Here is an 18,633-nt window from a genome sequence, read left to right on the forward strand (position 1 = left end):
AAGGAGATATAATAATACCCTGACTTTGCATACCAAGATGAGTACAAGTTGAATTCTGATATGATGCCGCCACTTAACATTACCAATATTTACCTATACGTGGAAGTAGAAATCTACAGAATGAAGACTCGTTTGTAGCCTACATACAAGTTTTATTAATAAACAATATTACAAGCATTTTTAAGCATTTAATTCTTATGCAACTGAAATTTATTTTATACAGGTAGAAAAGGGCATTTTCAACTGGAAAGTTGTTCAATCCAGGATTATCTACATAAATGCTGAGAAATTCACTGTAAGTATATCCGCGACATCGAAAAATAAAATATAACAGTGCATAAATGCCAAAGCTTTCGGTTGAAAAACTTTGTACTCGCTTCCGATTTTGAATAAACGATTTTCCACTTTGCTCAAGAAAGTTTTTGATGTGAGGTGTGTAGAATGCATACGGTAGGCCAAGGAAATCAGAAAATACAATATTCTTCTCTGTTTGAAATACACATAACCAATATCCCATCCTTACAGGCGATGGGCTTCATTAATAATTATAAGGTTGTTGCTAACCCTTTGAATATTGTCGAGGAAATCCGAATTTGTGCAATAGGATTTGTATTTCTGCATGTAGGGGTCCAAATTGGGTAAATTGATTATATTGTATAAAATGTTACCCTGACTTTGCATTCCGATATGAGTACGAATTGATTCCTCATGTACTGCCACCACTTATCATTATCGATGGTTGCTTAAACGTGGAAGAAAAAATCTAAAGAATAGAGACTCTTTTGTAAATACAAGTTTTATTAATAAATAAATTCATAAGCCTTCTTAAAACATTTCACTCTTGGGCACTGAAACTTATATTATATACGTAGGAAAGGGTATTTTCAACTCGAAAGTCTTTCCAAGGATTGTATACATAAATGCTGAGAATATAAATAATGACGAACACCACACTGCCTTTCCATAATACAACAACAAAAGACCATGAAACGTCGTCCATGAAACGTCCCCAAAACACATGATGAAGAAAATACGAATCTAGGGCCCAATTTTCAAGATTCTCGAAAAAAATATTTGTGAGTAGGCCTGATAGAGGTGCTCCAATTAGAAGGCCCCTTACCTATTTGTAATAAGAATCTCGAGATTCTGTCCCAGAGATTGTCCACTGATGATTTTTTGCAGATTGTTAGGATGGAAAGGAATTTATTCCACCATGATTTCCGTGTGTCACAAGAGAGACTCACTAATAAGTTTACAAAGTTGAAATATGATTCTCAAGTGGTCAACCCAGTACATACGTCAAATACGTCAAATATAAGATAAGTCCTAGACCTGCGATTATAAATATTTCATCTAAAAAGCTTAGCTATGTTGAAGAAAAAGTCCTAGAACAAGGGCCAAAATTTTCGTTTTTACCGAAACAAGTTCCAGTTGCAGACTTGGTAACATCTTTAGAATCCTCTCTCCACAAATGTAGTGCTCTTGTTTCAAACCCGGATACAGTATGATCTTGTTTAATTAACACTCTTTACAACACTTCATTAAAACTTCCTAATTCTCCCAATAACGTAATGGAAAAATCATATGACACAAAAGTTTTGAACAAACTCCGTAAGAATTCCTCAATAATAATCACTAAAGCCGATAAAAGCAACTCCATAGTAATTATGAATAAAACTGATTATGATGGTAAAATTCAGTCACATTTAACTGATACAACCACTTATGTTAAATCAACCCATGACCAGACTGATCAATTTGCTCAAAAAGTAATAAAAGAATTAAAAACTTTGAAAGAAAATGGCAGAATCATTCCACAGTTGTACAATAAATTTCTCCCTCGTGGTGTTTTTTGCTCAAAGTTTTATGGATTACCTAAATTGCACAAACAAGGCATTCTTCTAAGACCCATTGTAAACTTTGAAAGAAAATGGCAGAATCACTCCACAGTTGTACAATAAATTTCTCCCTCGTCGTGTTTTTTGCTCAAAGTTTTATGGATTACCAAAATTGCACAAACAAGGCATTCCTCTATGACCCATTGTAGCTAGTACAAAATCACCTGCCTCAAACATTGGAAAATGGTTATGCACTACATTTAAACCATTGCTTCACTCCCAAAAATCTTATATAAGAAATTCAGTTGATCTTGAAGAAAAATTGGAACAAATAGACATTTCTGAAAATTCCATATTAAGCAGCTTTGACATAATTTCCATGTATACTAGTATTGATGTTTCAAAATATGAACAATTATTACAAAATAAACTGGAAAATAATTACCATCTAATCGAAGAGTCAGCAATAGGTTTAGACATCGATGTTCTCATGCATTTGGTTAAATTATTTAACGAATATTCCATGCACTTCCAGTTTCGAGATTCATATTACAAAAAGGTAAGGAGCCTTCCTGTGGGAGTACCTCTATCAGGCCTACTCGCAAATATTTTCGTCGAGAATCTTGAAAATTGGGCCCTAGATTCGTATTTTCTTAATCATGTGTTTTGGGGACGTTTCATGGACAACGTAATTTCAGTTTGGAATTATGGCAAAAGTGAACTTAAAGGTTTTCTAGAACATTTAAGTACTTACGATAGAATCCTGCAATTCACTCTAGAGACCGAAAGAGATGGAAAAATACCTTTTTTAGATGTATTGATAATACGCAGTGTGAATAAACTTGATTTTACGGTTTACAGGAAACCCACGCATAATAATAGATACCTTTACTTCAAATCTAACCATCCTCCACAGGTTAAAAGAGGTGTGGTAATATCTCTTGTGGATAGAGTACTTAATATCTGTTCAGAGCCGTACGTTAAAAAAGAATTAAATTTTATTACAGACATACTTTTTGGCAACGGGTACCCAATTTCTCTCATAAATACTGTTCAAAGATTAAAGATGCATTTTTCTGAAGCCTTGAATCCCACACCAGTAAATGATTCGAATAAAGCCACAAGCATGATTTACCTACCTTATGTTCCGAAAATTACTTCAAAACTGAAAAAAGTTTGTTTAAAGAACAATTTACGTTTTGTATTCACAAGCAATTTAAGTATAATGAATCTTGTCAATTCTGGTATGGATAAAACCCCAGTTACCCGTCTACGAGGGGTATATCAAATACCATGTAGTTGTGGAAATTATTACATTGGTCGAACCCACCAAAATTTAGGAACAAGATTACAACAACACAAAGAAAGTATTGAAAAAGCATTAAAATCTAAAAATAACTCCGTATCTTTCGATCCAGCTTTAAGTAATCATATTTTTGAAAATCCAAACCCTTATGTTCTATTTGACGAAACAATTCTAATTAGCAATGACCTAGGAATCAAACAAACTGTCCGCGAGGCAATAGAAATCAAACGAAACTTAAAAAATAATACATCCCTAAATAGAGACATGGGTGAAAACACACTCAATCCTATGTACACAAAATTAATTATAGAAAATAATCTAATTCAAAATAAAACAAAAATAGGAACGAACAAAAACAAACCCAATCCCAAAAGAACTATCAGATTAGCTGCAGAGAAGGCAAATATCGCAATAAGAAATCATTGACATTTTTAATAAATACAGTTAGTGAAATGAATTTACCTTTTTATCTTGTAAAATATTAGCTTTTATCACACAGTCTTGGCTGAACTTTTCGTTAAGAAGTAATGATGCCTAGACTATTTTAAAAAAATGGATTTTTACTGAGAACTTTTATTGTAAGTGTTTTATTGTTTTTTATTTTCTTTGCTGAAGACGGCCCTTAGATATAGGACCGAAATATTCAAATAGGTTTTGTTGGTTCACTGTCTTGGGAAAAAAGTACTCATTATTCTCTCTTTTGTTGTTGTATAATGCTAAGAATAATGCTTTTTTATCTATATCACAGCCTATTATCATATGACACCCTTCTAAAAAAGAGTAAAAATATGTCATTACAAATACTATTTCCCTAATAGGAAAAATCACGACTAAAATATCTGAATCATCTTCATTTCGCATTTTGAAAACACCACAAGTGAGTTTTTTTTTTGGTTTTAAGTATATTTTATGTCATTTTAACCTACAAAAAAAAATTATAAAAACTATAAGTCCATATAAAAAGAAATTAAAGTCCTAAGAAATTATAAGTAAAAAAAAATGTTACTAGAAACATTATTTTTCTAATTGGAAAAATCACGACTAACGCATCTATATTATGTTCATTTCGTATTTCGAAAACATCATAAGTGAATGTTTTCGTTTTAAGTATATTTATGTCATTTTAAAACATTTAGAAAAGTTGAAAAAATTTATAAGTTCCAAAAAAAGTTGGAAAAATTCCAAGTTAAAAGAATCAAAGTTAATAAAATAAGTACAAAAAGTTGAGGGAGGGATATTTGGGCCCTTGGAGGATAGGACATGGATAACCAAAAGGCTGTCGTACCATTGCTTAAAATATAAACTAATTTTTTAATTTCAACTTTAGGCATACTGTATTACAAATCAATTTTTTAAGACACAATTTTCATTCATATAGTTGTCATGACTTGAATATTAAGTATTATAATAATTGGTCATTGCTTTTATTCAGTGAAGATCGAATATTTGCTAATCATGTTCTAACAGGAATGTGTAGGTCATTCACCCAAAAGCGTCGGATATCTATCCGGGTCGGATACCTGTCTGTCATTGGGTCAATGCTCTAGTTCTGTAGTGCTCAAATAAGGATTTGGGCACTACCCCGACGGTAAAACTACCCCCCTAAACCTCCCCCTAACCCTTCTTTTGGAATTTTCTCTTTGAGTGTCCTTTCTCTTTGTGCCGCTCGTTGCTCTTGAAGCCTGATTTTGAGTTGCTCTGGTGTTTCCTCCTGGTGTGCCTTTAGTTGTTTTTACTTAGTTTTTTTAGTTTTCTTTCTTTTTTTTGTTTTTTTAGTTTAGGGAGAAGAACCCCCCTAGTTACATAATCGTTGATTGTTAGTTAACATACTAGGTTATGGCAGAGGACAACAGAGCATATGTGTGTCATCTTTTTTCTTTATTTTACAGTCTAAATCAAAAGGAAATTGGCAATTTAGTGAAACTGTTCATGAGTTGAATTAGTTAGTTCATTATTAGTTAATATGCTAGGTTTTGGTATAGGACAATAGAGCTTTTTTGTGTTATCTTTTTTCTTGATTTTAGAGTATAAATTAAAAAAAGTAGCAATTTCTTACAACTATTAATTTTGTGCATTAGTTAGTTAATGATTAGTTTGCATGATAGGTTTTGGCAGAGGATTTTAAAGTTTGTATGTGTTGTCTTTATCCTTTACTTTAAAGTCTAAATTAAAAGTAAAGCTGCAATTTACTCTTACTATTTATTAGCTGCATTAGTTAGTTAATTATTAGATAATCATGCTAGGTTTTGGTAGAGGACAACATATAAGGAATGCCCTACAGATATGTAGAGTACCTCCATAGGAGGCACAGACCAAAAAGGACCTTGTCCCTGGGGATCTACAATAGAAACTGGGGCACCCTCTCCTGGGGCCATAAATAGAAGTGAAGGACGAAGAAGGCCCTTCAAATGTAGACTCAACAGGGCCCACTGGCGTGTCAACACTTTCCATGAGTTACAAACCTTCTCCTCGTAATGGGTTAAATTACATGGTGATGCAGAACACCATCATGGGAAGATCCTCTATAGGGGGACAACTGCAGTAGGGCGTAAGATCCGGATCTATGGACAACAGCTTCTGCAAAGGACTGCCTCGACCCTTTCGGGGTACCTGCAAGACTGCGGATCTGCATGAGTGGGGATCTTTTCCTACTTGACGAGGGGCACCCCTTGGGGAAATTATAGCCTAGTAAACAACACAGCATTCGCATGGGACTCTGATTATTGGATATTTCTTCTGGGCTTGGCTTGTTTTGAATCACGTTTTCAGGGTGAAAAACCTCTTCTTAGCTAATTTACTACTATGGATCGCCTCCCCGTAGTATCATAATATTTGTAGACATGAATATATAATGAGTTGGAGGGAAAAGGCATGGGACTGTCTGTGCAGGATTTCGACTCTTGTTGATAGAAGAGCACCGCCAAGTGCTGAAAACCATGTTGTAACCAAGTTAGGCCCAGGATTGCACAAAGCCTCCAACTTACTGGAGGTCCCAGAGATTTTTGTTGTCCGATTCTAAGCCGGATTAAGTACTTCGCTGTACACTTGAGAAGATATGTTGGTCCCCGTCCTGCACTGGTATCCGAGATCATTGCTTTTCCTGAGGCTAAAATAATTACAATGATTTAAAGAACGCGAAAATCGGAACTTGGAATGTTATGACGTTAAAAGATTACTATCGTATCGACTTTTTGACTGAAGAATTTAGACGGTTTGAACTGGATTTCTTAGGAGTTTCAGAAACTCATATCCCAGGAGTAGGAATCATGAAATTAGGTAACTCAGGCAGGAAGGATGGGGTACTTAGGCAGGGAGTAGGACTGATGATGAATAAGGAAGCTACTAAGTCATGTTTAGGCTGGGAAGGTACTAATAATAGAATACTAGTTGCTCATTTTATGACTAAAAAGTTCGGGGTATCAGTTATAGTAGTATATTTCTCTGATGAACCAACTGAAGGAGATACTAGTGACTCAGATGAATTTTACTTACAGTTACATGAGCAAATAGACAAGGTACCAGGTAGAAATATGGTGTTTTTACTAGGAGACTTTGACGCTCAGGCTGGTAGAAATAGGGATAGATGGTATCCTAGCCTAGATAAATTTGGTATAAGAAAAGAAAACAGAAATGGCTGCAGACTTTTGCAATTTTGTAGATATAACAACCTAGTTATAACCAGTACGGTGTTTGGTCATAAAATGGCCCATAAGTTGACATGGTATTCACGTGATGGTAAGACAGCAAGCCTTATTTATTAGGTTATTGTAAACCGAAGACTAGCAGGATCAATACAAGATAGTAGGGTATATAGAAGTGCTGTTAGTGATGCTAAAAGTAAATATCACAATCGTGTAGTGTTTAAGGTTAACTACCTCCCGGAAAGTTATAATGTCGGTAGACTCCAGGATGAAAATTTAAGAGCAACTTTCCAGGAACAGTTGAATACTAAACTTGAGAATTTAAGATTTGACAATGTGGAAGATGGACTGAATAATTTTAGAAGAAATTTTTGTACAGTTGCTGATGGTGTCTCAGGGAAGACCGTTAAGACTACAGCTAGGAATATTAGTGAAAAAGCTTTATGTCTAATAGAGAGTAGAAGGGGTTTGTAGAAGAATTATCTGAGTGATAGATCATATGAAAACAAAAGGAATGTAAAGAAGTGGGATGCAAAAAAAGGAATGTAAAGTGGAGGCCATGGGTAATATTGCTGAGGATCAGGAAGATGCAGCTAGACGGCAAAATTGTAAAATATTATACTGGCATGTTGGTAAACTGGGAGGGAGTAGGCAATCCGGACTAGTCCCAGTTAAAGCTAGGAATGGGACCACAATTAGTGATAAGGAAAGAGTTGAAGAGAGATGGGTGGAACATTTTGAGAATGTGCTAAACCGAAATACAATTGCAGGAAAAGATATAGATGAAAATGAAAAAGTTTGTCATACCTTGGATTTGTAGGAAGATTTGTTTTGTGAGGAAGAATTAGCAACAGTACTAAAAGAATTAAAAAATAATAAAGTTCCAGATGCTGACAGTGTTATACATGAGTTTCTTAAATATGGTGGCTCCGAGGTTAGAAATAAGCTACTGAAGATTATGAGTATGATTTTTGAAAAAGGGGAAGTACCTAATGATTTTGGGAAAACTATAATTAAACCACTGTATAAGAAAGGTGACAAGAGTTAGTGTCGTAATTGTCGAGGCATTAGTCTTGTCTCTATAGATAGTATTTTACTTAGTAATATGATACTTTTTAGACTGAGAGATGCTGTGGACAAAGTTTGAAAAGAAGAACAGTGCGTTTTTAGAAAAGGTAGAGGATGTGTCAACCAAGTTTTCACCCTTAAGTTAATAATTCAGAAGTGCCTTCGTTGTCAAACACCGTTGGTCCTCAGTTTCTAGATTATGAGCAAGCGTTCGATTTTGCTGATAGAAGAGCTTTAGCAAAGTTCTTATCCTTATATGGTATACCAGACAAATACATTAAAGTGATGTGTGCTATGTATGACAATAATACCGCTGCGGTCAAAGTAGGAAATGAGGTTAGCAACTGGTTTTGTATTAAATCAGGAGTTAAGCAGGATTGTGTTCTATCCCTCTTTATATGGATCATTTCGATGGACTTCGTCTTAAGAAGCACAAGAAATGCAATTGGAGACCACGGAATCAAATGAGGAGGACCCCCCGGGCTTAGATTAAGCTGATGGTTTAAGGATATTAGATGGAAGTGGGAGCAAAATGAATGAATTTTTATAGATTTTGCGAGTTCAGGGTGGTAGAATAGGTTTGAAAATTAATTTTAAGAAGACTAAGTCACTAAGGCTAATAAGTGAAGATGAAAATGTGACGATGGGTTACGAAAAGATTGATCAGGTGGGCAGCTTCACTTACCTTGGTAATATTATTAGTAAAGATGGTGGGAGTAGTGAAGATGTTAAAAGTAGAATAGCCAAGGCTCAGGGTGTTTTTTCACACTAAAAAAAAGTTTGGAAGAATAGGAAGATAATTCTGCAAACCAAGATTAGAATGTTGGAAGCTACAGTGATGTTAGTGGTCAATTATGGCTCTGAATCATGGGTGCTCCGAAAAGCGGATGAAAATTTACAAGATGTTTTCCAGAGAAATTGCCTACGGATCATTCTGGGTATCTGGCCGACTTACCGTATTTCAAACAGTAGGCTATATGAAAAATGTGGTTCAATCCCGCGTTCTAGTGCTATAATGAAAGAAAGGTTGAGATGGCTAGGCCACGTTCTGCGGATGAAGGATGACAGATTGCCGAAGATTATCCGTTTTGGCTAACCGTCTAGGACTACACGGAAAGCAGATCGTACTCGTCTGGGGTAGGAGCATGTCATAAATAAAGATTTAAAAGAAATGGGAACTTCCTGGGAGGGTGTAAAGAGGGATGCCTTGAATAGATTAGGCTGGAGAAGAAGCGTGCTTAGCTGTGTTGGCCTCAGGCGGCTTGGTGCTGTGGTGCGTTATTAGTAGTAGTAGTAGTATTTATGTTTTTCTGGGCTAAAACTCGATCTGAATACATCAGAACTTTGTAGAAATTCGTTAAGAGCCTTAAATTTGAAAAAAAAAGATTTATGGGAGTGACGTTATATTTATGAAAACATTCAAAATGCAAATATATACCGTCAGAATACTTCTGTCAGTAATAATTACGACAAGTCAAAACAAAAGTGAAGAAGAAGAAAAAACATATATTATAAGAAATATATATATATATATATTTATATATATATATATATATATATATATATATATATTTATATTCATATAGATTAAAGATCTTTTTATATCACAACCACACTGTTTTTATGCTAATTGGTTAATCCCTTCTTGAACATCCCTATGACTGTATGAATCTGTGAAGAGTCTCATTTGCAATATTCGTCTTCCTGCTGTTACTGCTTAATAAAGAAAGCACATCAATATTCAAGACATTTTCGTATCAAACAGTTCGTGGTAACGAACTGTAGTAAGGAGCGACCCGGCTCAATAGTAAACGAAACTCTAAAAAACGGAATTTTGATGCTAAAATATACATCAAAAGAATCAGATTTTCATGCTGATTTTAAATATATAAGTTTCATCAAATTTAGTCTTTGTCATCAAAAGTTATTTGAAAATATTGAAAATATTTGCCTTATTTTAGAAAATAGGGGAAAACACCCCCTAAAGGTCACAGAATCACGAAAATCACACCATCGCATTCGGTCTATCAGAGAACCCTACAGCAAAATTTTCAAGCTCCTATCTACAAAAATGTGGAATTTCGTATTTTTTGCCAGAAGACGTCTGATCAAAACTAAGAGAAAGCCATTTAGCCAAAAGAAGAATTAATATACAAATTTCGTTTTAATAATTTATGTGTGGAGAGCCAAAATCAAACATGCATTAATTCAAAAACGTTCAGAAATTACATAAAAAAAAACTAGTTTTTTTAACTGAAAGTAAGGAGCGACATTAAAACTTAAAAAGAACAGAAATTACTCCGTATATGAAATGGGTTATCCCCTCCGTAATCCCTCGCTCTTTACGCTAAAGTTTGACTCTTTGCCACAATTCTGCTTTTCAAAACAATTAAAAGCTTTAGCGTAAAGAGCGAGGGATTGCGGAGGGGACAACCCATTTCATATACGGAGTAATTTCTGTTCGTTTTAAGTTTTAATGTCGCTCCTTACTTTCAGTTAAACAAAAACTAGTTTTTTTTATGTAATTCTTTACAAAACTAGATATATAGTCATTGTTCATTGTGATATTAGTGAATATGAAGGAAATGCTCCTAAATGGAAAAATATTTCATTGATTTAAAAAAAAGGAGTTATTCTTTTAATAGTAGCTCTAGTACCCTAAACGTACTAACTTGAGAGTTTCCATGCTTATTTTGCTCTTTGTTTTATTCTTTATTTGGTATATCTCATTTTATTTGCTTTTTAATCTGGGAACACAACAGATGCTATAGACATTTGAAAAAACAAGAGATTACTTTCCTGTCTTCACCATTTGTGCCCTTTCAGTTATCTTTATTTAATATGAGCTCTTTTACAATCATTTCGAGTTATTTTCTTAGACAGATTGCCTAAAATATTCGCCTTTAGAGATAAGAAATGTTTTTAGAATAGAAACTTGCAGAAACTTTGGAGTTTTCGTTTTTCATAGAATCACTTTAAAAACAAAAAAGATTTCATAAGCAGCGCTGAACAAGGATTTGATAAAAGAAGACAATTAAAGAAAGATTATTTGAAATTTATTTTGACAACTTTTCATTACAATTCATTCATCCAAGCTTTTTCAGAAATAGATCCCTTTCAAAATGCATAGTCACCCAAGATAACCGGAAGTAACCACGTTCAATACTTTTACAACGTACTCTGAAAACTTTTTTTTATAGAAAATATTAAGCTGGGAGAAACTGTAACAAAGAAAAAACTGCAATTTTTTTCTGAGCCTTAGTGCCTAAACTATGGTTTTGAACATTATTCAATGTTATTAAAGTAATTTGGATTAAACGCCTCTTTTTAGATACTAGTAAAGAACTTCAACAGGTAAAGTTATCTTTTGTACTTGTATGATATATCCCCTACCTAATATTCTTCTAATATGCTTCTCTGACGCTCAATCCTAATGAAATATACCAAAGTAGGATAAAAATATAATGCTTTAGAAACAAATTCGGGCAATATATGTACACATTAGGGGGAAGTGGGTGAAGTATAGCGGGTCTTCATGCCTAGTGTTAGGTACAATTAGTCTGCAGATTATGTAGTAAGAACTGTTTTCTAACTTAACACTGTCCAAAATCTTACCCGCATCCCTCCTCCAATGCACAAATATATAGCCCAAATTATACATATTCCGTATTCCAAATTATACAAATTATACAAATTAAATATAATCCGTCACTTCTCTTTGTCTTGTCTCGCGCTAAGCTGAAAGAAACTAACAAAAGAGAAAGAACAGTTCTATAATACATCAATGAATGAACATCTTGAGCGGTAGGGGGTTTATTATACAATTACCTACTTTCTTTGTTTTTATATTTTCTTTATTTCTTTCTTTATACTACTCTTTAATGATAATTCCTCTAGGAATTTCTGAAAACTCATAGCTTAAAAAATAGAATACTTAAAAACTTAAAGCAAAAAATAAAGATTGAATAAACTAAAGAAAAAGAAGAGAGATTCAAAGGAGAACCGAGATTAAGAGAATCCTCCGTTGCTGTTTTTTTCCTAGGAAATCGACGCACTATTAAAATTTCTAGTGTTCACTCTCTCTCTCTCTTCTTCTTCTTTCTTTCTCTTTCCTTATTTAGTAATGTCCTTCGTTCCCCATCTCTCTCTCTTCCCCCCTCATTCTCTCTTTCGTTTCCCCTCCTTTTGGTAATCATCGTCTCAGGCATAACACGCAAAGTGAAGGGCTAAGGAATTTTAGCACCCAACTGCAAGACTAGTCCTGTGTCATTATCATTTGTTGTTTTTTCCTGAAAGGTAAACAGGTAGCACCTCATTTAAATAAGAAACATAGTTGCACAATGATTTTCATCTCCTATACTATCAAATTTTGTCCACTTAACCTATATAATTCTTTTTTAGGACTCTTTTGCACCAGATATTATTAAACCAGTCTATCCATTTGCACATCAAATCCGAGAGACAGATATTGTTAGTCCCGACTCCAAAGGTAGCAGCTATTCAACAGGTAAAAATAGGCCTGATTAATTTATATATATTTAAGTTCACCTATCTTCCAAAACAGTTTTCAAATAATTTATAGATAGATTTTCAAACACATATTTAATAAGTATATCAGTCCACCGTATCTGCATGGTTTATCATCTTGATGAAGCGGGGAGAAATTACACACCTAGTAGAAATATTGATTTTTGAACACAAGTTCCGAAAAACAGTAGTTCTGATGGAAGTAAAGAGCGAAATTAAAACTTAAAGTGAATAAAAACAATGTTGTTTCACAGTTCATTCATCATATATTTGAAAAAGTGGGCTCATTCTTCACTGAGGGTTCCGAAGGGTTCGTTCTTTACGTGGTTAGCTGGCTGTTGTTAAAAACTAAAACAATCTCTCTTTTAGTGACTAATTTAAAAAATCTTTTCCACAAAACACATTTTTCAAAGAAAAGTAAAGAAATCCGTTATGCCAAAGATGAGCGGAAATAAAGTCTGATAATCTTTCAAGCGTAAAACTACCACAACCACTACCAATAAATAAATGAAACTCGGAACAAAGAGAAATTACAATAAATAGCCGAGTCAAACCCAAAACGAGCAAAAATTAACATTATTCCCCCCCCAACCTGCCTTGGTGATCTAACATTAAATCACCCTCATGCCTTCTCAAGGCCAAAAACATAATGTGCATTTTACTGAAAGAGAAAAAAACAATGACCGTGGATTGTCAGTTTAATTGACATATGCTGATATTTATTGCTTAAAGTTTTAATAATTTTCTATTTATGGAAGTGTAAAAAAGTGAAAACATTTAAAACGTGTTTTGTTTCCAGTAAAGCGCAAATTATGTCCTTGTCTTGAGAATGCATGGGGCTATCAGCCGTACTAACGTTAATTTTTGCTCGTTTTGAGTTTGACTTGGCTATTTATTGTAAGTTCTGCTCGTTTTGGGTTTCATTTGTTTATTGACAGTAATTTGTGGTAGTTTTGCGCTTGGAAAGTTATTTGACTTTATTTCCGCTCATTTTCGACTTTGAAAAACTTCTATTTTCTTTGAAAAACTTGTTTAATGGAAAAAAAAATTTAATAAATTTTTTTCGTTTTTGTTGACATAGTCTTTTTCAGGGAAAAAATAATATTTTATATCTTTCCAGTTTTTTCTATAAGAATCCATGCTTTGGGTTGCTATTTGTACGTCGGAGAAACTTTTTCAACAATTTTTAATACTGACACAAACAGTATCTTTTAATTTAATTTTGTAACTCCTGAAGTTGACCTGAAAAATCAAACAATGTCATTCCCAAAAGATTCTATATATGCTCTTTGACAAACTGAAAACACTTAAAATTTTTTATTTATTTCAATTGTAAGAGCAGAAGTAGTAATAGTATTAGCCCCAAAAGTTTTAACTTGATAGTCCCAGTTGTTCTCGATATATTGCTGAGGTGTCGACTAGGCAACCATAAGCACAATATCTTTTGATTTGATTTAAAGCAACATTTAGTTTTAAAGTATAATGGGCCAATTGCACATTTGCGGGGAGCTGACATACCCAATATCCCTAATGACATAGTTACTGAACTGTTCTACTATGCTGAACAAATGACTGTCTCAAACTTTTGACTGGATGCGTTTGGAAAATGAATCTTGAACCTTGAAATGGGCTTGAGAGAAGGGATGCTTGCTCTCTAGTCTCTTTTTACTCTTGAAAAGGGCACCAGAACTTTTAATTTTGAATTGAATAAGCTCCTATAAAATTTTCAATAATATTCTAGCTTTTATAGAGTGATACTGCCTTTGATTTCGCTTATATACCCCTTTGAAAACCTACATGTACACAATTTTTTCGTCTAATTGAAACTCCTCCTAAACTTTCCCTAAAAGTTTCACCTTGAAACCCTTAGCGTAATTAGTTACAGTAATTGTAGTGGTAGTATTGAAAGTATAAGTAGTATTATTATATGCACTAATGAAGGGACAGCCTGAGGATGTAAAGAATATAGCCTAAATCTCATTACCATAACCGTATTAGAACAAAATTTTGGTGAATGACCTACATATTCTGATCATAATATGATTAACATTTATTCAACCTTCACTTAATAAGAGGAATGGCCAGTTATTTTTATACTTAATATTAAGGTCATGACAATTATACCAATAAATTTTTATTTTGGGTTGTATGGAATTATTCTTGGTACGTGCTTGGGTAAAGTAAATTAGACGAATTTTATAATACGAAGCGAATTTTAGTTAATAAAAAAGCTACCCCTTTTTTCTCATGATGGGTGCTTTGGTAATTTAAGCCAGCCAACTTGTGTTCCCCAAAGAATCAATTAATAGGAAAATTTTTTAGAGGAAAATTATGGTCATCCACGTCCCAACCTCCAAGGGTCCCCCAATGACCCTCTCCCAACTTCTTAACTCCTCCCTTTTGTTGGACTTAAAAAAATTTGAACTTTTCGACTTAGAAATTTTGGGATTTAGAATTTTACTAGCTTATTTAATGATTTCAAACAGTGTTATTTGTATATTGGAAAGATAAACACTTATTTTAAAAAGTGCAAATGAAACATTCCAAGAAAGTGTGTAAAGAAGAAAGTTATTATTGCGTTGAATGCTGGTAAAAACACATATTTGAACTATGAAACATCTGCTGGCGGTAACACTATTATAAAAGTATGCGTGCTTTATCATGAGAGTTAGAAATTAGAATCCTTTGGAACACCGACAAGATTCAACTTTTATGATGGTGGATATGTAAGAGTAACTTTTCCAGAGTCTTGTCTTTGTATATGGGGTATGGAATCTTTTCCATATCTTGTCTTTGTGCCATAACTGCAAACTATGTAAAAATAATGTGGTAATAAACATTAAAATCGAAAGCAAATAAATAGCGTATTAGCAGACAATATCACCGAGAAATATAAGGATTAATCGATGAAAAACAAAGCACCATGTGAATAATATTACTACCGTTGATCATATGCCAACAGATATAAACAATGAACCCAATAATACCAATGATGAAATGTATGATGCGATTGTAGCTGAAACCATGTTAAAACTCGTGTATGGTCCCAAAATTGAATAAGTGCTATGTCAAGGGAAACATAATGAATTATTTTATAGAAGGGATTCATAATTTTGTTTTTATGATGATATTCTACGTGTCGTTATTTCAATAAAAATATTTTATGTATTATTTTGTTATGTTTCCATTACTGTTAGGGTACGCTAGCATGTCGAAAATCTAGATTGTTTATTAAAAAGTTGTAAATGTAAGAAAAGAAATTTTCAGAGACATAGATTTTACAAGCGGAGTCATAGGGGATATATTAGAAACTGAGATAGGTTTACAGGGTTTTCGCCAAAGTCTGAGAAGGATGAGCTGGATTTTTTTCAGAATCCCCACATACAAGCAAACACCCACTCAGACACGCAATTACACAAAGACAGACATGGGGACAAGCAAACAGTCGCTCAGACACAGAGGCACAGAGAGAGAGGGGGGAGAGAGGGAGAGAGAGAGAGAGAGAGAGAAGCAAACAGCCACTCAGACACACAGAAACATAGAGAGAGTGACAAAACATCTACAAACACACAGAGTCAGAAACAGAAACACGTAAAGACAGACACGGGGACAAGCATACAGCCACTGAGGCACATAGGCACAGAGAGAGAACACATACAAACGCACAGATTCATACACACAAATAGACAAAGACAGACACAAGGAGAAGCAAACACCCGCTCAGACTCACAGGTACAGAGAGAAAGAGAGAGAGAGACAGAGAGAGAGAAAGGGAAAGAAAGAGAAAGAGTGTGAGAGAGAGAGGAAGAAACTAAAAAACTAAAACTAAAAAAACTAAAAAACACAGAGTCAGACACACAAATGTACAAAGACAGACAGAGAGACACAGAGAGAGAGAGAGAGAGAGAGAGAGAGAGAAAGGGAGAGAGAGAGAGAGAAACATATACAAACACACACATAGTCAGACCCACAAACAGACAAAGACAAACACAGATACAAGTCTGCCTGTGAGTCTGAGTGGGTGGTTTCTTCTCCCCATGTCTGTCTTTGTGTGTTAGTGTGTCTAAATCTGTGTGGTTGTATGTGTTTTTCTCTCGCTCTCTTTCTCTGTGCCTTTGTGCCTCAGCGGCTGTTTGCTTGTCCCTGTGTCTGTCTTTATGTGTGTGTGTTTTTAACTCTGTGTTTGTAAATGTTTTATCACTCTCTCTATGTGTGTCTGAACGGCTGTTTGCTAGTCTCTCTCACTCTGTACTTGTGTGTCTGAGAGGAATGTTTGCTTGTTTCTCCATCTGTCTTTGTGGGTCTGACTCTGTGTGCGTTTGTATATGTTTCTCTCTCTCTCTCTCTCTCTCTCTCTCTCTCTCTCTCTCTCTCTCTCTCTCTCTCTCTCTCTCTCTCTCTCTCTCTTTCTGCCTGTATGTCTGAGTGGCTGTTTGCTTGTCCACATGTCTGTCTTTGTGGGTTTTGTGTGTCTGAGTGGGTGTTTGCTTGTCTGTTTTGATTTTGGAAAAAAATCCAGCTCATCTCTCTCAGACTTGGGTAAAAGCCCTGTTAACCTATATTAGATTCTAATATAACCCCATTGAGCCTGCTACTAGTATCTATGTTTCTGAAAATTCCTTTTCTTACTTCTCAGACTTTTTAAATAAGCATTCTAAATGTTCTTTCTAGGGTACGCTTTCTAGCGCACCCTAAAAATAATGGAAACATAACAAAGTAATTCAGAAAAGATTTTTATTGAAATAACAACATGTGGAATATCATCATAAGAATAAGAATGGATGCTTTGAATCAATTCAATTAAGTAATTCATTATGTTTTCTCTTGACATGACATTTACTCCTTTTTGGTGTCATACACGACTTTTAAGTATAATTTCAGCTACAATCCATTATACATTTGATCATTGGTATTGTTGGTTTCACTGACTATAGCTGCTTGTATACGATCAATGGTAGTATTAATGTTCATCTGTGCTTTGTTTTTCGTCGATTTACCTTTATATTCCTTGATGAAATTGTCTGCTAATGCCCTCTTTGTTTTGCTTTCGATTTCACTGTCTATTACCACATTACTGTTACATAGTTCGCAATTTTGGCACATATTCAAGATATGCATTATGTTATTAGTGCAGGAGTAGGCCTTTCTTTTTCTCTTTGTTTTTATTTGAATGCTAATATCAGAAAGATGGCGATATGATAAATCAACAGGAAACGTGTTACCACCAGCAGTAGGAAGAAGTTGGCCTTCGTTATCAACTAATAGTTTTATGTTTGCATTCTCTTTGAGCACTAACATTGCTGAAAAAGTTATTCTCATATATCAATCATCATAAAAGTTGAATCTTTTCGGTACTCCAAAGGATTCTAATCTCTCACTGTCATGACAACGCATGCATATATTTCTATTTGTGATACCACTAGTATCTGTTTCATTCTTAAATATTTGTCTTTGTCAGCATTCAACCCAACGGTAACTTTATTTATGTGCAAAAACTTTCATGTAATATTTCATCTTTACTTTTTTTGATTACGATGTAAATGTTTATCCTTCCAGTATACTGATAATATTGTTTGAAAACTTACGATAAACTAGGTACTGTCAAGGACCATATAAATATTAAGTCCCAAAAATTTACAAGGCCAAAAATCCCAAATCCAAAAAAGTCAAAATAAATATAAGTAAAAAAAATTGAGTCCAAAAATTTACAAGTCCAAAAAAGGGGGGAGGTGCAAGAAGCTTGTGAGGGTATTGGAGGACCCTTGGAGGTTAGGACATGGATGACCATAAGTTCCCTCAAAAAATGCCATAACAATTGATTCATTGGGGAATTAGAGTTTGCTGGTTAAAATTACCCAAGCGCATGTCATGAGAAAAAAGGGATAGCAGATTTTTCACTTTTTGATTCACTAAAATTCGCTTTGTATTATAGAATGCATCTAATTCACTTTACCCAAGCTTGTATCGAGACAATTTTCATATAACCCAATATAAAAATAAAATTATTTCTATAAATAAAAAGTATTATGATAACTGGTCATTCCTCTTATTCAGTGAAGGTCGAATAAATTTTAATCATTTCCTGATAAGAATAGATACATAGATAGATTGAAAAGTGTATTTCTAAAGCCCAAGGGCCAAACACACACAAAAATACAAATAAATAACAAACAAGCAAGGAAGTTTAACAACAGTACAAATTACAAGCTCACACAGAAACTGAATACAACGCGAGAAACACCTTGTCTTACGA

General features: G+C 34.2%; 1 protein-coding gene across 1 annotated transcript in view; it reads left to right on the forward strand.

Annotated features, from left to right (window-relative positions):
- LOC136026371 (roundabout homolog 2-like) overlaps window positions 1–18,633 on the forward strand; it is a 232,894-nt gene that overhangs the window by 194,293 nt on the left and 19,968 nt on the right. The window contains exon 15 of the mRNA XM_065702916.1: window positions 12,255–12,360. Within this exon, the coding sequence (XP_065558988.1) occupies window positions 12,255–12,360 (106 nt within the window). The remainder of the gene's footprint in view (window positions 1–12,254; window positions 12,361–18,633) is intronic.

The sequence above is a fragment of the Artemia franciscana genome, chromosome 4 (genome assembly GCF_032884065.1).
Source record: "Artemia franciscana chromosome 4, ASM3288406v1, whole genome shotgun sequence".
Taxonomy (NCBI): Eukaryota; Metazoa; Arthropoda; class Branchiopoda; order Anostraca; family Artemiidae; genus Artemia; species Artemia franciscana.